We start from the raw sequence: 19,791 nt of genomic DNA, 5'->3' as shown, positions 1-19,791 counted from the left end.
GCAACTGCCAGCGTTAGGTATTTCTGCTGCCCCGGGGCAGGCAGACGAGGCTCTGGCGGGTGGCTGATTACAGGGACGATGAGCCAAGGGCCCGCAGGCAGGAGGCAGCCCGGGAAGGGCCCGGGGCATGCCGAGCCCCCAGCCCCCAGCGGCGGTGCCCACCTCAGGCTCGCAGGGCGGACGCGTGTGTGGGTTTTGCAGCCTCTCTCCCTTCTGCTGGCAAAGCCCCCTCATTGAGCAAGAGCAGCCTGACGGGATTTCCATGAACAAACTTCCTGCGGGGAACAAAGGGCAGCAGGACCGCGTTCCCCGGCCAGCTGGTGCTCCAGCAAACCCCCGGGGGGACCGGGACCGCCGGCAGCGGGCAGGGGCAGCAAGGCGAGCTCAGGCTGAGCGAGGTATGGGGCGGGGATGTAGCACGGGACATCCCCAGGGCCCCGTCCTTCAGCCTCCCCAGCCCCGCTCTGCCCGCAGGCGATGGCAGCCACGGTGACGGACTCTGGCGGCGTGAGGATCATCACGGAGGTCATCCCGGCCACGGACCCGCGTGCGGCCCAGCTGGCCTCCAGCTCCGTCCCACCCGCGCCCACCGTGTCCTCGTTCCAAGTCAGGGGCTTCAGAAGGGCACAGCCCAAATTGCTGGGGGTGAGATCGCGGCGTCCCGGGGGCACAGCCCCTCGGTGCCGTGCCGGTGGCAGTGGGATAGGGGTGGGACACGGCTAACGGCGATGCCCATCCTCGCCGACACACCGGCAGTGCCTGGGGATCCCTCTCCCCTGTCCTTTCCCAGACCATCCACATCGTCACCGGCATCATTCACTTCTGCCTCGGGATCATCCTGACTGCGGCAGAGCACAGGGCCTTTTCCCTCCCTGTGGCCAGTGGGATCCTCTTCTGGCTCGGGGTCCTGGTAAGCGGGGCACTCCGGGGCTTCAGCCCCTCACCACCCGAGAGATCTCAGGGGATCTGCTGCTAGGGGCGGATCTCCTGGTCACCAGGATCTCCTTGTACGCCCTCATCTCATGCCCACAGTCCCCCTGGGGATGGAGGGCTCCTAAGGGCAGACCCAAACGCTAGTGGGGCTCCGGGACGTGTGACAGGGAAGGTGCGGCCTCACTGCTGACTCTCTCCCTCATCTCTTTTCCGAGCAGCTCCTGGTCTCAGGCTCTCTCCTAGTGGAAAGTGACAAAAGAGAGAACATCCTGCTGGTAAGAGCTTTGCATTGCTTCTGCCGCCTCTGCCTACCCCAGCAGCTGGTAGGACTCCCGCGGGCCTGCACCGAGGGCCTGTCCCACCCTCCGGAGGTGCCCAGCTCTCCGCCCACCGAGCAGAGTGCGGCCGAGCCTTCAAACGTCAGGGCATCTACAAGGCCTGGCCGAGCTGCGCTCGGATGACGGAGGAAAAGTGTCACCAAAGGTGGCACCGCTCGAAGCAGCTTCTCCCGTGGCTTTGTCGCCTTGCTGGCTCTCCGGGCAGGGCAGGCGTCCCAGTGCCAGCCGCACGGCGGCACTGAGTGCCGGCGGCCAACGCGGTGCGACCCGTACAGGTGAAGGCCTGCTGCGTCGTCAACGCCGGGGTCATCCTCAGCACCCTGGTGGCCACCCTCATCCACGCCACGGCCATCACTCGCAGCATCCCCGGCTGCGACGGCGGCCCGCTCTACCAGCCGAGGCAGGAGTGGTGCTTCAACGCCAACACCAAGGTACAGCCGGGGGCTGCGGGGCGCTGGGGGGCACCAGGAGCTGCCGGCGGGCAAGCCGCCAGCCCCCGGGGCCCCGCTGCTGGCAGGTGCTGAGCAACGGGCTGGACGCCGTGGCGGTGCTCTTCTGCCTGCTCGAGTTCTGCGCGGCGGTGGCGGCACTGGCCTTCGGCTGCTCGGCCGTCAGGCGGCACAGCTACACGCGCATGGTTAGCGGCGCCCCACGCAACGCCCCGTGCCCCCCGTGCCCCCCGCGGCCTGCAGCACGGCCTCCTCCACCTCTGCCCCGCAGGCGCTGTAACGGAACCAGGCACGGCCCCGCCGCCGCACGGGCCCCACGGACCAGGCCCGGGCCCCACGGACCAGGCCCGGGCCCCGAAGCCTCAGTGGAAGCCCCCGCGGGACCCCCAATAAACGCCTCCCCCCCCGGCCGCGGCCTCGCGTCTCTCCGTGACGCAGGAGTCGGGATGGGGGCGAGCACCGGGAGGGGGGCGAGCACCGGGACGGGGGGTGGGGGTGAAGCCGCTGCCCGGCACAAACATGGCGGCCGCTGCCCGGCACAAACATGGCGGGGCGCGCGTGTGGGAGGGGCGTGGGGGGGTTGGGGGGGCACTCTGCCCGGCACAAAGATGGCGGTAGGAAGGGCGAAAGTCGGCGTCAGCGCGGAAGCGGCGCGCGCTCCCGACGTCATCGCGCGGCGCGGCGGGGAAGGCGCCTCGTGGAGGATGGAGCGGGACGGGGAGGCGGCGGCGGCGGCGGGGCCCGGGGGGGAGGCCCCGAGCTCGGCCCCAGCGCCCGGCCCGGCCCCGGCCCCGGCCCCGGCCCCGCGGCGCCGCAAGGCCGCCAAGAAGCGGCAGGAGGCGGCGGTGGCGGCCATCCCCCGGGGCAGGCCCAAGTCGGGGCGGGTGTGGAAGGAGCCGGGCAGGAAGAGGTGCGGGCGGGGCCGGGCGGGGGCTGCTCGCGGAGGGGCCCCGCGGGGCCCGGGCTGCCGGGGGGGGGGCGGCCCCGCCTGCCTCCGCTGCCCGCCCGGCCCCGTGTCCCCGCGCAGGTTCTCGCTGATGGTCCGGGACAAGCCCCTGCGCGCCTCCTGGGAGCGGAAGGTGAAGGAGCGGCAGGAGAGGAGGCTGGTCCGGGAGCTGGCGCGGCAGCTGCAGGAGGGCAAGCAGCGGGAGCGAGAGGTAACGGGGCTGGGACGCACCGCACAGCCCCTCTGGGGGCTGCTCTGCCGGGCAGCCTGTGCCGGGGCGAGCTCTGAGCCCAGTCAGGCTGCGGGCAGAAGCTTCTCGCTCTCCCCGTTGTGCGACGTCGCGTCTCTGCTCGTGTCCTGGGCTTGGTGTTATCGTGGCAGGGCCCTGCGGGCCGCCTGTCCCACAGCGAGGACAACCCCGCTGACTGCGGCCAGGCAGGACGCTGAACCCCCCCCGTTGTCCTGCCACGTGCAGGCTGCAAGTTGCTGACTTGGGATAAACTCACTCGGTCAGCTCAAACCTCGTGGGGGAAGTGCCGACAGCTCGGCTTCGTGCAGTGGGTTTTGTGCACGTGCAGGTGTTTGTCGTGCTGCGGTAGCTGCGCGGCTCCCTGGCTGGCACCTCTGTTGCGCTGTGGGCCAGCGCTAGTTGAGGTTTAAGGTCGGAGGATGGGACCTGCAGGGATGTTTTTGGTGCTTCGCCCACAGGAGAAGAAGCGGCGGCGGGAGGAGAACCTGAAGCGGCGCCTGGAGAACGAGCGGAAGGCAGAAATTGTCCAAGTGGTGAGTCCAGTGGGAAGAGACCTGGGAGCTGGGGATGGTGGGGTGAAGAGGGCGTGATTATTGCCTCTTCCCTGCCACATGAGCTGGGGGACATTCCCAGGAGCATTAGGATAAGCTGCAGTGCTTTTCCACCTGCCTGAAAGCTGACTCTTCCCCTCAGATCCGGAACCCAACGAAGCTCAAGCGGGCGAAGAAGAAGCAGCTGCGGCGGGTAGAGAAGCGGGACACGCTGGCCATGCTCCAGAAGGCGCCCGTGCGGCACAAAGCAGCCACGGAGTGAGGCCAGGGCACCGGGCGGCCGGGGCTCTGCGGGTCCCGCTCCTCTCTGGGGCCTCAGTGATGGACAGACAGCAGGACGGAGCTGAGGGGGTCATGCAGTGCTGTGATCTGCAGGATCTAGCTGCTGCATCCCCCTGCCCTGTGAAGCCCCGGGGTGTTGCTAGTGCCTGGGGCTTGGCCAAGAACTGTTTCAGCTGCCCAAATTTTCCTTTTCTTTATAAAAACAAAGAGGAACTGCTTTGGACTCGCCTCCAGTGGCTCAAGGGAAGGCTGGCATCTCTCTGCCGAGGGTCTCCTCCTGTCTTCCCGGGGTTACAGAGAACCACAAACCCTTGTCCCCCAGGGTTCCCCTTCCTCCAGGAGGGGGTCTTGCCCACCCCAAGGAACAAGCACTGGGGTGGGGGCACCTCTGCTGTGCTGCAGAGGTTGGAGAGGGACTGCGTGGGGCAGTGCAGCCTCCTGCTGCCCCTCTCGGGGGGGGGTTGGGGTGGGCTGGGAGACAGTGGGGAGGTGGGAGGAAGGAAGGGGCTTGGGGGCGGGAATCCACGTGTACTTTTTCATGTTTGCGTTTGGTTTTCTTGCCCTATAAACGTCTGTTTCTGCTCCTGGCTGTGCCTTCTGTCCATGCTGAACTGGACCGGTGGGGATGGGCAGAATGCTGGGGGGGCAAGCCAGCCGCATGCCCCCCGAAGCAGGGGGAGGGTTATTGCAATTGCAGGATCTCGGGGTTCCCCAGGGCGGCAGGCAGAGCCCCCTGTTGGGGTGTTCCCAACACGCAGCACCCACGGAGGGAGCATGGGGAGGGGTGAAGGACCCTCCAGGAGCCACGGGGTGTGGCAAAGCTGAGGGTCATCGGCCGGGCGGCCTGCGCTCCTGCTGCTTCCTGGGTTAATGATTGCCGAGGCCGCGCAAGGCAGGGTGGGTGGCGGGCGCTGCCTCTCCCCAGCCGCCTGCCCCAGGGCCTGGCACTAGCCCAGCCTTCGCCTGCGCATGGTAAGAAGGGGCTCGGAGCCCGTCCCTGTGGTTTTGGGGCTTGCAGCTGGTTTTCCAGTCAAGTTGTGTGGGTGAACGCAGCACCTCGTCCTTGGGCAGGGCTGCTGCTGGCGCTGGGCGGAGCTCCTGGCTCTGCAGTGGCCTGGCCAGGCTGAGTGAGGGGGCTGGGACCTCGACATAAAGCTCACCTGCAGCCCCTCTGCCTTGTCCGGTGCCGGGGAGAAGGGGTAGAGGTGAGCGGGGGGCTGCTCGGTGGGACGCTGGGGGTGACGCGCGGCGCTTCTGTCCCCAGGTCCACCATGGTGGAGGTGACGGTGACGCCGCAGTCCTCGCTGGCCGACCGGGCGGTGCAGGTGGTGGTGCGGGGGCTGGCCCCCTCGCAGCTGGTCACCCTGCGGGCCTGGCTGACGGACGAGCACGGCGAGCGCTTCCAAGCGCGTGCCTTCTACCGCGCCGACGAGGCGGGCGAGGTGGACGCCGGGAGGCACGCCGCCCTGGGGGGCAACTACGCTGGCGTCTGGCCCATGGGGCTCTTCTGGTTCCTGCAGCCCGACACCCTCTTCCGACGGCTGGTGAAGCGCGACGTGGCGGGCAGCCCCTTCCTCGTCCACCTGGAGGTCTTCGACGGCCTCTGCCTGGTGACGGGGCCACAGGACAAGCTGCTGGCCGCCTGCACGGCCGAGCGGTGGTACGTGGGCCCCGGCGTGCAGCGGGTGCCCATCCGGGAAGGACGGGTCCGGGGGACCCTGCTGCTGCCACCAGGTGAGCACGGGGGTGCCCCCAGACCCAAAGGGCTTCGGTTTCCAGGCCCCCACCCCGGTGGCTCGAAGCTGGAGAGGGGCTTGGGGGGTTCCTCCACGGTGGCACCCCCGTGGTGACGGGTCCCGTGCTGCCCGCAGGGCCAGGTCCCTTCCCGGCGGTGATTGACCTGTTTGGGGGCGCGGGCGGCCTCATTGAGTTCCGGGCCGGGCTGCTGGCCAGCCGGGGCTTTGCGGTGCTGGCGCTGGCCTTCTTCGCCTACGAGGACCTGCCCCGCACCCTCACCCAGCTGGACCTGGAGTACTTCGAGGAGGCGGCCAACCTGCTCCTCCGGCACCCCAAGGTGAGTGCTGCAGGGCGGCGGGTGGCCCGTGTGAGTGGGGACGTCCTGGGGCCTGGGGATGTCCCATCCAGCAAGGATGTCCCGTGAACAGGGATGGCTTCCTTGCGACCAGAGATGTCCGGGTGACTCCGGTGTGCTGGTGCCCAGGGAAATCCTGGATCTGGGGCTGTGCTGGTGGCCAGGGGGCACCGTGGTGACGTCCCACAGGGCGAGCGGTGCCACCAGGTTCTCCCTCTCCTCTCCCACTGCAGGTGCGAGGCCCGGGCCTGGGTGTCATCGGCGTGTCCAAAGGGGCTGAGGTGGCCCTGGCCATGGCCACCTTCCTCCCGCAAGTGGTGGCCACGGTGTGGATCAACGGCACGGCCTTCCTGCACGGCAACTCGTTGATCTACAAGGGCCTCCGCATCCCCCCCATCCCCTACCACACCGAGCGCATGCTCTTCACCGAGCTGGGCGCCATGGACAACTCGGCCATCTTCGCCGACCCGCGGGACCCCGCCTGCAGCGCCTCGGCCATCCCGGTGGAGAAGATCCAGGGGAAGGTCCTCTTCGTGGTGGGGGAGGCCGACCGCAGCTTCAACAGCAAGCTCTTCGCCCAGCTGGCCACCGCGCGCATGCGGCAGGACGGCTACCGCCTGCTCTCCTACCCGGGGGCTGGGCACCTCATCGAGCCCCCCGGCTCGCCCCTCTGCAGCGTCTCCAGCCTGCGGGGCAGCCCCCGGCCTGTGGTGTGGGGCGGCGAGCCCCAGCCCCACGCCAAGGCGCAGGAGCACTCGTGGCAGGAGATCGTCCAGTTCCTGGAGCTGCACTTGGGCCCTGTCGCCTCCATCAAGCTGTGAGCCCTGCAATAAAGGCACCCTGGGCCTGTGCCCCCCCCCCCCCCGCAACTGCTGACCGAGTACTGCGCTGCTGCCGTGGCTCGTTAAGGTTTAATGAGGCTGATAGCAGAGCACCCGTGGCTCAGCCCTTTGCCCTGGGCGTGGGTGCGCTGAGCTGGTGGGAGTTGGGGTCTGTTGGAATGGGATTTTTCCCCAGGTGATGCTCAGGAAGCCGTCTGGTGGACAGCAGAAAGGGGCAGGGGCGTCTGCTGCTCTGTGCCCACAAAAAAACCCAAAGCCTTCCCAAGAAAGGTGAAAACCAAGCCTGCTTCCACCCTGCTTTGTGGGGCTGGCTGTCTCCAAGGAGCTGTAGTTTATTCCCCTGCAAAGGGGGAATGATGCCCCATGGGTGCCCAGCTCCTGCATCTGGTGCTTGGGGGCCGAGCTCCAGGAGGGAGCAGTGGCTCCAGTGCTCCTTGGGTGTGGGACCGTGGCTGTCAAAAGCAGTGCTCAAAGCCCAGCATTGCAGCCGGCAGCAAAGAGGTGCCTGCGGGGGGCTGTGCTGGGCGAGGAGCAGGGCCGGGACAGGTCTGGAGCTGGCTGTAACCCCAAAGCGGGTGGCGGTGTCGGGGTGATGGAGTTTAAGCTCCAATAAGGGCAGGACCCAGAAGGGAAACTTGGACGGGGGCCTGGGAGGGGAGCGTGCAGAGGGAAGCCATGAAACGCTGCCGTCAGCAGCGAGCCGAGGGGATCGAGGTCCTTCCCTGTGCTGCGGGGCTGAGCAGCTCTGCCTGTGCCCCCAGCCTGGGCAAAACCCAGCTCTGGCTGTGTTCGTGCCCCGTCCATCACTTGGTCACACCACGGGTCCCGCCCTGGGCACCCCAGCCCTGCGGGGCTCAGCACGGCCAGCGGTGCCACGCAGGCACAGGGGCAGCCACGGGAGGTGAGGGCTGAGCCGAGGGGTGGCCGGCGGGGACCCCTGGCCCTGTGCCATGCTGGCAGCAGCAGTCTCGATTCCCCATTCGCGGGAGCAGTTCTCCTGAGCCCCTGCAGCAGCGGGGCACGGTGCTCTTCCGACGACTTTCGGTTCCCCCGCAGCACCACAAGCGGGGCAGGGTGAGGGCGAGCGGCAGCCCGGGGGATCAGGGCACAACCGCCCCTTGGTCTTTGCAAGGGGGGCACTGTGTCTGCTCCCCACAGCACCCCAGGAGCGTGCCAAGGACCCCACGGTGCTGCCGCAGGAGCTGGGGGTGCCCCAGCCGTGGAAACACTCAGGGTCAGCTTGGATGGGGCTTTGGGCAACGTGACCCGGTGGAAGGCATTCCTGCTGTTGGGCTGGGTGGTCTTTATGCATCCCTTCCAACCCCGACCGTTCGAAGACACCCCCACCTTGACGCGCTCCCGGTCCCATAGCCATATGGGCCCCTGATGCCACCGCTGTCACCATCACCTCGTGCCAGACCCCGCACCATGTGGCCCGGGAGGACGAAGGAGTCCACCGGTGCCCGCATGGTGCCGCTTCAGTCGCTGCTCTTGGTCCAGCTTAGCATCCTGACGGCATCGAGTCTCGATTCCCCATTCGCAGGGGCGCGGGACAAGCCGTTCCTTTGAACAACTTTCGCTTCCTCCCACCGCCCCGGCATCGCCCTGGTGGGCTGTGGCAGCGGGGTCGTACTGGCGTGGGAGCCCCGGGAAGGGCTCGTCCCCCGTGTGGGGCAGGAGGCACCGTCCCGTCCCTGCCGGTCATCTGATTGCTCCCCAGCCCCATGGCTATAAATGCACGGCCCCACTGCTGCCCCACGGAGAGCCCCGCGCTGCACTCGGCGCCGCCATGGGCTGGAGCCGCTCCTTGCTGCTGCCGCTGCTGCTGCTGCTGCCCGCGGGGCCGCACTCTGCCCTGGCGCTCCTGCAGTACCGCTACGACTGCGGGGACTTCGGCATGCAGCTGCTGGCCTACCCCTCGCGGGGCCGTGCCGTCCGCTTCAAGGTCGTGGGTGAGTGGGGAGCTCAGGGACCCCGGTGCCACCCCGACGCCGGGCTGAGCCACGTGGCTTCCGTGGGCTTTGGGGGGTTCCCTGCACGCCCACATCCCCGGGGAGCATCGCGGCACGGTGCTGTGCACCGGGATGGGGCCAGCAAGGGGATGTGGGTTCAGGGCCACCTCATGCCCCCCCCCCCCCCCCCTTGGCATCCCCACAGATGAGTTTGGCACCCGCTTTGAAGTGGCCAACTGCTCCATCTGCCTGCACTGGCTCAACACCGGGGCGGATGGCGCGCTCGTCTTCTCCTCTGGCTATGAGGGCTGCCACGTCCTGGTCAAGGTGAGGCCGCTTCCCGCTTGTGGGGTGCCCGGTGGTGCAGGACGGGGGGTTGTGACGGCCCCTCCTGTCCCCCCCCACAGGATGACCGCTATGTCCTGAGGGTGCAGCTGGAGGAAACGCTGCTCAGCGGGGTGGCGGTTGCCTCCTACGAGGTGAACATGACGTGCCCGCAGCCGGCTGACTACGAGACCGTCGCTGACACGAGCGTGCGTGGCCAGCTCGAGTCCGTTCGGGGCAACGGCGTCCACCAGAGCCAGGCTGACGTCCTCATTTCCCAGCCCCAGGCTGGCCTCCTGCAGCACGTATCCCAGTCCGCCCTGGCTGTCCCCGTCCCCCAGCTGCCCCCCCGACCCCCCAGGGACCAGGTTCACCCCGTGGTGCAGACACAGCCAGCTCTGGTGCACCCGGGGCTGCAGCGCCAGCCCCAGCCCAGCCTGGGTCTCCCGGGGCTCCAGCCCCAGAACCAGCCAGGAGCAGCTCGCCCCCTCACCCAGCCCCAGCCAGGCTTCGTTCGCTCGGCTCTGCAGTCCCAGAACCAGCATGGGGCGGTGCACCCCGGGGGGCAGACCCGCCCAGGCCTCCTTCGCCCGGGCCTTCAGCTCCAGAACCAGCCTGGGCTGCTGCAGCCGGGGGTGCAAACCCAGCCGGGTCTCCTTCGGTCAGGGCTTCAGCCCCAAAACCAGAATGGATTGGTGCACCCTGGGGGGCAAACCCAAACTGGTCTCCTTCGGCCAGGGCTTCAGCCCCAAAACCAGAATGGCTTGGTGCACGCTGGGGGACAAACCCAAACTGGTCTCCTTCGGCCAGGGCTTCAGCCCCAAAGCCAGAATGGATTGGTGCACCCTGGGGGGCACACCCAAACAGGGCTCCTTCGCCCGGGGCTTCAGTCCCAAAGCCAGAACGGCTTGGTGCACCCTGGGGTGCAAACCCAAAGCAGTCTCCTTCGGCCAGGGCTTCAGCCCCAAAGCCAGAATGGATTGGTGCACTCTGGGGTGCAAACCCAAACAGGTCTCCTTCGCCCGGGGCTTCAGCCCCAAAACCAGAATGGCTTGGTGCACCCTGGGGGGCAAACCCAGCCAGGCCTCTTTCGCCCGGGGCTTCAGTCCCAAAACCAGCCTGGGCTGGTGCACCCTGGGGTACAAACCCAGCCGGGTCTCTTTCGCCCGGGGCTACAGCTCCAGCACCAGCCCGGGCTGGTGCCCCCCGGCCTGCAGCCTGGCTCGGTGCACGCCGGTGCTCAGACGCAAGCCGGCTTTTCACGCCCGGGGCTTCAGCCCCAAAGCCAGGCGGGCTCCGTTCTCCCCAGCCTCCAGTCCCACTCCCACGCCGGCCTCATCCGCCCTGGCCTCCAGAGCCAGGCAGGGCTGCTGCAGCCCGGCCAGCCCCGACCGGGACTGCTGCGACCGGCACTTGCGCCTCGGCCTGGTCTGGTGCGCCCGGGGCTGCAGCCGCAAGCCCAGCCGGGTCTGCTGCACCCCGGCCTTCACCCCCAGCCCGGTCTGCTGCGCCCCACGGCTCTCTTCTACCCCTCGGCAGGGGCAGGTGGGTCGGGGGGGGGTGGGATGGGGGCTGCAGCCGGGGCGGGGGCATCCCTGGGGAGGGGAGGGGAGGGGTTCGGAGAGCAGGAGGGGTGCTCAGGGCGGGCAGGGGGATGCATGGGCAGCAGGACACTGAAGGTGGGCAGGGGATGCTTGCACAGGAGGACGTTTGGGGTGGGCAAGGGGATGCTGGAGGTGAGCAGGGGAGAATTTGGGGTGGGCAGGAGATGTTTGGGGTGGGCAAGGGGATGCTGAGGGTGGGTAGGGAGATATTTGGGGAGGGCAGGGGGATGTGCGGGCAGAGGGATGCTCAGGACGGGCAGAGGGGTGCTGAGGGGAGCTCCCCCCCGCCCCCCCGGCCCCCTTAGGCACGCAGCTGACGCGGGAGCAGTGCCAGGTGGCAGCGGGGCGGCTGTCCTGCGTGGCCCCGTCGGGCCGCGATGCCTGTCTGCAGGCGGGGTGCTGCTACGATGACACGGACCGTGCAACGCCCTGCTATTACGGCAACACAGGTAGGGGGCTCGGGGCGGGGGGGTCGCCCCGTCACCTGCCGGTGCCCTGCGGCCGCTGCCTTGCCCGTAACCGGCGCCGCCGCGTGCTGCAGCCACCGTGCAGTGCCTGCCGGAGGGGCACTTCGTGCTGGTGGTGCCGCGGGGCCTCTCCGTGCAGCCCTACAACCTGGACAGCGTGCGCCTGGCCAGCAGCACCCAGCCTGGCTGCCAGCCCGCCCAGGCCACCGAGACCTTCGTCATGTTCCACTTCCCCGTCACGCAGTGCGGCACCACCGTGCAGGTTGGGAACGCAGCCCCCGGGGCTGTGGGTCCGGGAGGTGGGAGGGGGAAGCGTGACACCCCCCCACACACACACACATCCCACCCAAGGTGATCGAGGACCGGCTGATCTACGAGAACCAGCTCATCTCCACCATCGACGTCCAGCCGGGTCCCCGCGGCTCCATCACGCGGGACAGCGTCTACATGTAAGGGGACGCGGGGTGGGGGCGTGGGGCAGCAGGACCCCCCCCCACCACGCGGCTCACCCCGCCGGTTCCCCCCGCAGCCTCCACGCCCGCTGCATCTACAACGCCAGCGAGCTGCTGCCGCTGCGCCTGGAGGTGGCCGTGCCCCCCACCGCTGCCCCCATGGCGCAGCCGGGGCCGCTGCGGCTGCAGCTGCGCATCGCCACCGGTGAGCAGCCCCGCGTGGCCCCCCCGTCCGTCCCCCTGCCCGCCCCCCCGAGGGCCGCAGCCCGCTCAGCATCGTGCCCTCCCGCAGACGAGAGCTACAGCGCCTACCACAGCGACGGCGACTACCCCCTGGTGAAGGTGCTGCGGGACCCCATCTACGTGGAGGTCCGGCTGCTGCAGAAGACCGACCCCAACCTGGTGCTGGTGCTGCACCAGTGCTGGGCGTCCCCCAGCACCGGCCCGGCGGCCGAGCCCCAGTGGCCCATCCTGGTGGACGGGTGAGCAGGCGGGGAGGGGGCGGCCGGGGGGGGCTCGCAGGCACTGACAGCGGGTCCCGCTCTCCAAGGTGTCCCTTCGCTGGGGACAACTACAGGACGCAGCTGGTGCCGGTGGGACCCGCCTCGCCGCAGCTGCCCTTCCCCAGCCACTACCAGCGCTTCGTCGTCTCCACCTTTGCCTTCGTGGAGACCCCCTCCATGGCGGTGCTGGAGGGAGAGGTGAGGCAGGGGGGCGCGGGTCCCCGTGCTGCGGGGGTCCCCTTGCTCTGCGGGACACGGAGCACGGTGTGACGTGTCGCCACGGCTCGCAGGTGTACATCTTGTGCAGCGCCTCGGTGTGCCACCTGGCGCAGCCCGAGCCCTGCCGGCCCTCCTGCCAGCTGGCCGTGCCCTCCCGTAAGTGTGACTTGGTGTGGGGGGGTCCTGGCTGCCCCTGGCTCTCCCACACCAACCCCCCACGCCCCCTCCCCAGGAGCCCGCCGGTCAGCGGGGGACAGGGGGACAGCGAACGCCGTGGGCACAGTCACCTCCCAGGGACGAGTCGTCTTCCCCAAGAGGCATGCGGCAGGGAGAGGCTGAGCCCCGCGCTGCCACTTCCCTGGGGCACTGGCTGCCCTCCTCCTCCTCCTCCTCCTCCTCCTCCTCCTCAGCCCCTGCCTCCGGGCCAGCCCCCTGGGTGCCCCTGGCCCTGGCGGCAAGCAGGAACCCCGAACAATAAACCAGTGAAGAGCACGGCTGCGGCCGCAGGATTGTAGCGTCTTGTCTGTGCAGGAGGGGAGCTCCATCGCAAAAGAAAAGGCTGAAGCCTTGGAGCTGCCGTGGCCGCACATCCTCTGCCCCGCGGTCACTGCCCCTCAGACAGCACAGAGCCAGGGGAGGGAGGGGAGCGCCCCGCCGCCCCTGCCCCTGCCCTCACCCCGCCCTGGCAGCAGCACACCCTTCCCCAGCGGGCTGAGCACGGCTAAGGTGAATAATTCTTTATTTCCATAACGAAACTAGGTAACTGCTTACAAAACCTGCACAGTCCCCCCCTTCCCTCCACACGTCCCCCCACCAACCCGTCACAAACTTCCACCCGCGCGTGGGTCGGAGCCGTTCGGTGCATCAGTTACAGCCACGGAAGAGAATCTAAAGCCAGAAAGACAAACACCAAACTGGAAAAGAAGAAAAATCTGAAACAACAAATCCATGAAGCATGGGGAGGGCGACATCCAACTACCTTCTCCTCTGCCCACAGCTAGAGCAGGGGAGCCTAAAGGAGTAACAGAACACCTCCCCCCCTCCCTCCCCCCCCATTCCCTCCCCCCCGACCCCCCACCCACCCCAAACCCCAGTGCTGCAGCGGGAGATGCCGGCCCCAGGCCCGGGGCTACAGGCTGTAGAACTTGAGGCTCCGGTCCATGCCCGTCGAGGCGATGAACTTGGCGTGGTGGCCGAAAGCCACTCCCGTGGTGAGGCCGCTGTGCTCTGGGGAGGGGAGGCAGCAGGTGGTTAGGGCACAGCCGGGCCGAGGCGCTTCCCCTCCCGCCCTCGCCCCCCTGCCCCGCACCGGTGAAGTGGAGGATTTCCGTCCACTGCTTGCAGATGTAGATCTGGACGTCTGTCCCGCCCAGCGCCAGGTAGGTGCCGCTCTGGTCAAAGATGAGCGACTTCACCTGTGAAGGAGAGGGGCAACAAGGCTTCAGGACGTGCCCGGGAAGCTCCAGCTGCCGTGCCGGGGGGGGGCAGCACCTCCCCTCCGCCCCAACACCCACGCAGCGCCACCGGCACCTCCACGTCAGGCTTCCCAGAGCGCGTGAGCGGGGCTGGGGTGGCCAACGGCGGCCCATAGGCTGCCAGCCGCGGGGAAAAGGGACTGCCACACACCTCGAAGTTATTGTCCAGCTGCAGCGTCTTGAAGTTCTTGAGCTTACGCAAGTCCCAGAGCTTGACAGAAGAGTCGTCTGCAGCCGTGGCCAGGTAGTAGCCGTTCTCGGAGAAGGCGATGCTGGTGATGGGGCCCGAGTGCCCCGGGAAGTTGGCCACGTTGGTGCGTTCCTGGGGACAGGAGGGTCAGACACGGGCCGCTGGCAGGGAGACGCTGCCTCGGGCACCCCAGCCTCCCCAGGGCAGCAGGTTGGCCAGGAAAGCCCAGGTGACAACAGCCCCCAGGGGACAGCAACACTTTGCACGTTCCCGGAGAAGCAGGGATGAGGAAAGCCCCAGGGCTGCGTCCCCGCCATGTGGTACCAAACTCCCTCTGCTGTTCACATTGGCCCCAGGGACACTGGAGAGCAGATCCCTACAGCTATCGCTCTGTCCGCGTAGCTTAGCCCACGGCAAATTGCACAGTCAGGCTGCTGCAGAGTTAAAATGGCCCAGAGAGCCAGCACGGGGCCACACGCGTTGGTTGGAGCTACGGCACAGCCGCTGGGCACCAAGCCGAACACGCCGCCGACTCCCCACCCCCCTGCGCGCCCCGGGCCAGCCCTACCTTCAGATCCCAGATCTTGATCTGAGAGTCCATCGTCCCCGTTCCAAAAATGAGCCCATCCGGGTGGAACTGGGCGCAGGTGAGAGCTGCAGAGACACAGGGAAACATCGGAGGGCTGAGGAGACTCTGCCCTGGGAGAGCCCTTCTGCCAAGAGCCCCCAGACGAGTTCTCCCATGCTCCGAGAGGCCACGGACCCGTGGGCAGAAAAATACCTCTCTGCATGGTCACGAGAGCCCCCCGGGTGGGCACACTCAGCCTTACCACAGCCAGAGCTCTCATCTGTCACCTTGGTGAGGACACGGCCGGTCTGGATGTCCGAGAAAGCCCAGTACTGGAAGGGAGGAACAGGGTGCTGAGCACACAGCGACGACGCGGGGTGCCTGCACGCCCTGCGCCAGGTCCGGGCCTCACCTGGTCATCAGAAGAGCTGAGGAGGTAGTCACCTGTGGCGTGCAGACTCAGCCCGGTCACGGAGCCCTCGTGGGCACGCACAACCTGCACGCAGGAGGCGTTGGGCACAGACCAGATCCGGATGGTAGCATCGGGAGAAGCTGAGAACACCAGCTCCTAGAGAGGGATGAGGCAGGAAGGTTAACGCCAAAATACCACCGTGCCTCCATGCGGAAGCTGCCTACAGGCAGGAACTGGTCAGAGAAAGACACAGAGTGCCCGATCTGGGCAAGTCTGGCCGCGAAGGAAGAGGCCAGAGCATGCAGCAGCACACCTGCGAGGGGTGGAACACGACGCTGGTGACCTTCTTGGAGTGGCCCTTGAGCGTCGCCAGGATCTGCTCTGAGCTCTTGTCAAAGACGATGACGTTTTTATCAGCCCCGCCTGGAAAACACAGCGGGGAGCTGTAAGAGATGGAGTGGGGCCAGCCAAGTCCAGCGTCCACCCGCTGCTCCTGGAGAGCTCTGTCCTGGGAAGCTCTGCCATGAGCCGACAGAATTCCTCACGCCCCTTTGCCCAGCTCAGCCCCCAGAAGCACAAAGGGCCCCGCTCCCAAGCAGCCGCAGGCTCTCTGTTGCCACCAGATTCCCCGTGACACGGAGGCGGCTCCCTTACCGGTGAGGATCTTGTTGGTGTCGGAAGGACAGAGGTCCAAGGCCAGGATCCCCGGGATGCTGGCACTGTGCAGCCCCTGCACGACGCAGAAGGACGCCAGATTAGCGCTGCGAGCAAGAAAATGCTCCAAAGGGAACGGAGGGGGCCCTGGAGGGGGCCCAGCGTGCTTTGATTTAGCTGTAGGAGCCCTCACCACATGCACCCCAGCACAGATCCCTGTGGGAACAGCCACGACCCTCTCCTAGCTCTGCCCAGCAGCAGACCCATCGCCTTTTGATATTGCCAAGCGCGTACCCAGCGGCAAGGAAAGAGTTTTTGAGTGCCCGTCCCACATTGCAGCACTCACCACATGCGAGGCGACCTGCCGGTACTTGCTGAGCTCCTCCGGCTTCACCAGCTCCTCTGGAACCGTCTTGCCTCTCTGCAGAAGGAAAACGGTGCAGGGATGAACACCTCAGGACGCGTCACATCCTAACTTCCCCAGTATCTTGGGAGCAGAACGCGGCTGCTCACCTTCTTACGCTCCGTGGTCAGCACCGTGGCCTTGTCTTGAAGCTGCAAAACGAGAGGACAGCGTCTGCAGCCTGACCTAAGCTCCCGCAGCGGCAGGCTGGAGAACAGCCGCTGAGGTCTGCAGCAGCACTAGCAGCAGATCCTTACCTTCTGGATGATCTCGGGGGTCATGCCTGCGAGCTCTCCCAGGTCCATGGACTCCCCAGCTCCCTGCGGGGCGCACACTCGGTTACACGCGGGAAGGGAGCACAGGGGAAAAGCACCAAGTGCGGCAGCGGGGGACTCACCGCCACGTTGGGCTGGGAGGACGGCACGGTCTGGGGCACGATGAGGCCGGCCTGCGGTTTCAGCGTCGCCAGAGCTGCGGAGGCAGAGAAGTCCCGTGAGTCCCTGCCCTCTCTCCCCGAGGCTCACGGCTGCCCTCCTTCCACCGTCACCTTCTCTGGCAGCAGTGACCTCCTTGGTGAGCCGAGCGATGACGCGGCAGGCAGCGTCGTGCTGGTAGAGCGCGTGGGACAGCTCCTGGCGCGTGGTCTGCAGCTGCTGGCGCAGGGTGAAGCTGTGCAGCATGACGGCGTCCTGCCGGGACGGGGCACAGTCAGGCGGGCAGGCAGACACGCTCAGCCCCGTTACCGGCCTCCGCTCCCGGCCCTCGGCCGCCACTCACCCACTCATCCTGCAGCGCCTTCAGGATGGCCGGGATGCTCGTGGCAGACGGCGGCTTGGGCCGGATCGGGTGGGCGACTGCCAACAGGACAGCACGGGAGGGTCAGCCGCGTCCTCCGCGCCCCGCAGCCCCCCCGGGACCGGCCTTCCCCTCCGCGCCCCGGCCCTGCGGCCCGGCCTCGTGCCCGCACCGGGAGGCTCGGCCTGCCGCAGCCCAGGGGAGGGCCGGGCCCCGCCGCCCGCCGGTACCCTTGATGTCGATGAGCTGCTCCTCGGACAGCGGCTGGTTGTTGACGGGGTCGGTGCCGTTCTCCGCGATGTACTTCTCGATCAGCCGCCGCTCGTAGACGTGGTTGGAGACGGGCGAGACGCACGGGTGCTCGGGGACCTCGTTGGAGACTGTGGGGAGGGCGCGGGTCACGGCGCGGCACCGACACCGGTACCGACACCGGTACCGGTACCGGTACCGGCAGGGCCCGGGCCCCGGCCCCCCCCGCCCCCCGCCGCCGCGCCCCGCGCTCACTGGAGCAGATGAGGGCCATGGCGGGCCCTGCGCTGCCGCCCCGCTCCGCTTCCGCCCGCGGGCTCCGCTCCTGGCTCCGCTTCCGCTTCCGGTCCCGGGGCGGCGCGCGGAGCCCCTCCGCCGCTCCCGCCGCCTCACGCGGGCTCCGCCGCCGGAAACGGAAGCGCTCCCGGCGCGCCCCGCGGCGGGGGCGGGGCCGCAGCGGCGCCCCGGACTACAACTCCCGTGGTGCCCCGCGGCGCAGGGTCCGTCCGCGCGCCCCCGCCCGCCCGGCCCCGCAGCGCCCCCGTGCGGCGGCGGGGTACGGGGGGGGGGGTCACGGGGTGGGGGGGGGGGCTGGGGCCCTTGGGGAGGGGGCCCGGTGGGGCGGGGGGGGCTGGGGAGGGCAGATTGGGGTGGGAGGGGGGGGTAAGGGGGGGCCGGGGGGGGCGGGAGGAGGGGATTTGGGGGGTGCTGGGGGGGTTGGGGGGAATTTGGGGGGTGTTGGGGGGTAATGGGGGGGTTGAAGGGCATGTTGGGGGGGTTGGGGGGCTGGGGGGGGGATGAATGGGGGCGTATGTTAGGGGGGATAATGGGGGGGTACGTTGGGGGGGGTTATGTTGGGCTAGGGGGTGCTGGGGGACCCCCAGGGGGGTGGGGGGGACCGGGGGGGGGGGGGCACACTGGGCACAGGGGTCCCGGGGGGGAGCGGAGGTGCTTGGCAGGCAGGGGGGATGGTACGGGGGGGGGACAGGCCCTGCTGTCCCTGCTGCCCCCCCCACGGTGCTGCTCCCCGCAGAGCCCCCGTGCCGGAGGCAGCGCTGGGGATGGGGGGCGACACCGGGGGGAGCCGGGCCCTGCTGGGGGCCGCGCTGCTGGCGCTGCCCTGGGCCCCCTCGCTGGCGGCGGTGGCGGCGGGGGGGGGCCCCGAGGGCTTCGGGAGCCATGCCGTCACCGCCACCGACGACCTGCTGTGGCGGCTGGGCCACGCCGCCTGGGCCAGGCTGGAGGGCTGGCTGGGCCCCGAGCCGCTGCGGCTGCTGGCGGAGGTGAGCCCCGGACCCCTTTTTGGGGGGGTTACGGGGACACCGGGGGGGGGTGTCGCTCCCCCAGACCCCGAGCACCCGCTCTTCTCCCCCGCAGGGCCTGGCCGCCGTGCTGTGGCTCATCTCCTCCGCCATCTCGGCCGCCCTGGCCGTGCTCAGCGCCATCGCGGGGGACATCCTGAGCGCCTGCGGCCTGGGCGGTGAGTGGACGTCCCAGCGAAGCCGGTGACACCCCCCCACAGCACCACCACCACCCCCCCCCGACCCCGTTGTTTTCCCCCTCCAGGGGCCTGGCTGGTGCGCGGGGCGGCGCTGGCCCCCGGCGAGGTGCAGCGGGTGCTGCTGTGGGGGCTGGCAGCGCTGGCGGGGGCCCGGCTGCTGCCGCGGCTGCTGGGGCTGGTGCTGGCCCCGCTGCGGCCGGCGCTGCGCTGGCTGAAGCTGTGCTGCTTCCTGGGAGCCTTCCTCCGCGTGGCGGCCGCCGAGGGCAGCAGCCCCACGGCGCAGGCGGCGATGCTGCTGGGGCTCTGGGGGCTCTACGTCCTGCTGGGGGGCGGCGGGGGGCACCCCCCCAGCCCCGAGGTGCGGCTGGAAGCCGCCATCCACAGCCTCGAGTGGAAGGTGGAGGAGCTGTGCCGGCGGCAGAGGTGGGGGGGCCCCCAGAACCGGGAGGAGGAGTGAGAGGGTGCGGGGGGGGGCCTGGGTTGCCCCCCAGCCCCATGTGTGTGACCCCCGGTGTGTCCCCCAGCGTGTGCGCCCCCCCACCCCGCTCACCCCTTCCTCCACCACACGTGTGCCTGGTGACCCCATGGGGCAGGCGCCATCCCGGCAGCCCCCGTCCCACTGCCCCCCAAAGCTGGGGAGCCGCTCCCCGTGCCCCCCCCCAGTGCCTTCACCGAGCCCACGGTGTTTTGTCCCCCAGGGGGCACGACAGCAGCCCCCAGCCCCAAACCCTCGCCCACCAAAGAGCAGAGGGCAGCCTGTCCGTCTGTCCGTCTCCGGAGGTGGCTGGGGGGCGGGAAGGGGACCCCGAAGATGGGTGTCGTCCCCCCCGTGGGATGGCGGCCGTGCCCCGTGCTGCCTGCTCGGTTTGCAAGCTGCTTTTTAAACGGTTTTGGGTTTTTTATTTGCGGTGCCAAATAAATAGTTTCACAAGTGTCCTTGTGCTGCCTGGCCGACCCCGTGGGGAAGGGGTGAGCGCCACGGGGTGCTCAGGGTGCAGGTGCCTCGGTCCTGGGGGGGACACAGAGGACGCCGGGGACGGTGGCAGGCGGGGACGCGCTGGGCCAGCGTGCGCTGTCCCCATCTGTTTGCTGAGGTGGGGGAGCAGGGGCATATCCGTGCCAGGAGCCGGCCCCGTTGCCCTCTGGCCGTCCCTGCCCTGTGCCTGGTTGCTGGGCCCCCTCGGCCCCCCTGCCTGGCCATGCTTGCGCCCCGTGTCCCCAGCTCTCCCAGTGCCCTCGGTGTCCCCAGCCACTCCAGTGCTTCCAGTCCCCCCCAGTGCTCCTAGTCCCTCCAGTGTTCCTAGTTCTTCCAGTGCCCCCAGTCCCTCCAGTGCCCCCAG

General features: G+C 68.8%; 6 protein-coding genes across 8 annotated transcripts; 5 read left to right on the top strand and 1 right to left on the bottom strand.

Annotated features, from left to right (window-relative positions):
- Positions 1-245: 245 nt before the first annotated feature.
- On the top strand, positions 246-2,146 carry LOC310899959 (membrane-spanning 4-domains subfamily A member 15-like). The gene is made up of 7 exons (XM_083837115.1): positions 246-398; positions 475-645; positions 791-910; positions 1,152-1,208; positions 1,547-1,702; positions 1,789-1,908; positions 1,992-2,146. Exons 2-7 carry the CDS (start codon positions 478-480, stop codon positions 1,998-2,000), a joined length of 630 nt encoding a protein of 209 aa, XP_083693241.1. The 5' UTR covers positions 246-398; positions 475-477; the 3' UTR covers positions 2,001-2,146.
- A 154-nt stretch (positions 2,147-2,300) lies between these two features.
- Positions 2,301-3,937, top strand: CCDC86 (coiled-coil domain containing 86). The gene is made up of 4 exons (XM_083837116.1): positions 2,301-2,630; positions 2,748-2,877; positions 3,375-3,449; positions 3,610-3,937. Exons 1-4 carry the CDS (start codon positions 2,329-2,331, stop codon positions 3,727-3,729), a joined length of 627 nt encoding a protein of 208 aa, XP_083693242.1. The 5' UTR covers positions 2,301-2,328; the 3' UTR covers positions 3,730-3,937.
- A 149-nt stretch (positions 3,938-4,086) lies between these two features.
- LOC310899955 (acyl-coenzyme A amino acid N-acyltransferase 2-like) lies at positions 4,087-6,703 on the top strand. 3 transcript variants are annotated; one of them, XM_083837105.1, is made up of 4 exons: positions 4,087-4,721; positions 5,014-5,483; positions 5,621-5,823; positions 6,075-6,703. In XM_083837105.1, exons 2-4 carry the CDS (start codon positions 5,021-5,023, stop codon positions 6,660-6,662), a joined length of 1,254 nt encoding a protein of 417 aa, XP_083693231.1. In that variant the 5' UTR covers positions 4,087-4,721; positions 5,014-5,020; the 3' UTR covers positions 6,663-6,703. The 3 variants fall into 3 exon arrangements, with proteins under 3 accessions (XP_083693231.1, XP_083693232.1, XP_083693233.1); XM_083837106.1 differs by lacking the exon at positions 4,087-4,721 and adding an exon at positions 4,729-4,788; XM_083837107.1 differs by lacking the exon at positions 4,087-4,721 and adding an exon at positions 4,762-4,876.
- Positions 6,704-6,839: 136 nt separating this feature from the next.
- ZP1 (zona pellucida glycoprotein 1) lies at positions 6,840-12,696 on the top strand. The gene is made up of 11 exons (XM_083837098.1): positions 6,840-8,635; positions 8,841-8,962; positions 9,043-10,504; positions 10,869-11,012; positions 11,105-11,292; positions 11,382-11,479; positions 11,560-11,687; positions 11,775-11,964; positions 12,033-12,183; positions 12,276-12,360; positions 12,437-12,696. Exons 1-11 carry the CDS (start codon positions 8,473-8,475, stop codon positions 12,541-12,543), a joined length of 2,838 nt encoding a protein of 945 aa, XP_083693224.1. The 5' UTR covers positions 6,840-8,472; the 3' UTR covers positions 12,544-12,696.
- Positions 12,697-12,926: 230 nt separating this feature from the next.
- Positions 12,927-17,346, bottom strand: PRPF19 (pre-mRNA processing factor 19). The gene is made up of 16 exons (XM_083837101.1): positions 17,206-17,346; positions 16,932-17,081; positions 16,684-16,760; positions 16,454-16,595; positions 16,304-16,377; positions 16,164-16,226; positions 16,017-16,058; positions 15,850-15,924; positions 15,504-15,579; positions 15,163-15,272; positions 14,850-15,005; positions 14,700-14,769; positions 14,438-14,523; positions 13,831-14,001; positions 13,514-13,619; positions 12,927-13,431 (listed from the first exon to the last, which is right to left on the bottom strand). Exons 1-16 carry the CDS (start codon positions 17,222-17,224, stop codon positions 13,334-13,336), a joined length of 1,515 nt encoding a protein of 504 aa, XP_083693227.1. The 5' UTR covers positions 17,225-17,346; the 3' UTR covers positions 12,927-13,333.
- TMEM109 (transmembrane protein 109) lies at positions 17,223-19,385 on the top strand (the record flags this gene model as incomplete). The annotated part of the gene is made up of 4 exons (XM_083840289.1): positions 17,223-17,506; positions 17,984-18,233; positions 18,328-18,430; positions 18,517-19,385. 4 exons carry the CDS (start codon positions 17,223-17,225, stop codon positions 18,906-18,908), a joined length of 1,029 nt encoding a protein of 342 aa, XP_083696415.1. The 3' UTR covers positions 18,909-19,385.
- Between the last annotated feature and the right edge of the window lie 406 nt (positions 19,386-19,791).

The sequence above is a fragment of the Anser anser genome (assembly GCF_964211835.1).
Source record: "Anser anser genome assembly, chromosome: 5".
NCBI lineage: Eukaryota > Metazoa > Chordata > Aves > Anseriformes > Anatidae > Anser > Anser anser.
The sequence above is the reverse complement of the archived record's forward strand: the minus strand, read 5'-3'. Positions and strand labels throughout refer to the sequence as shown.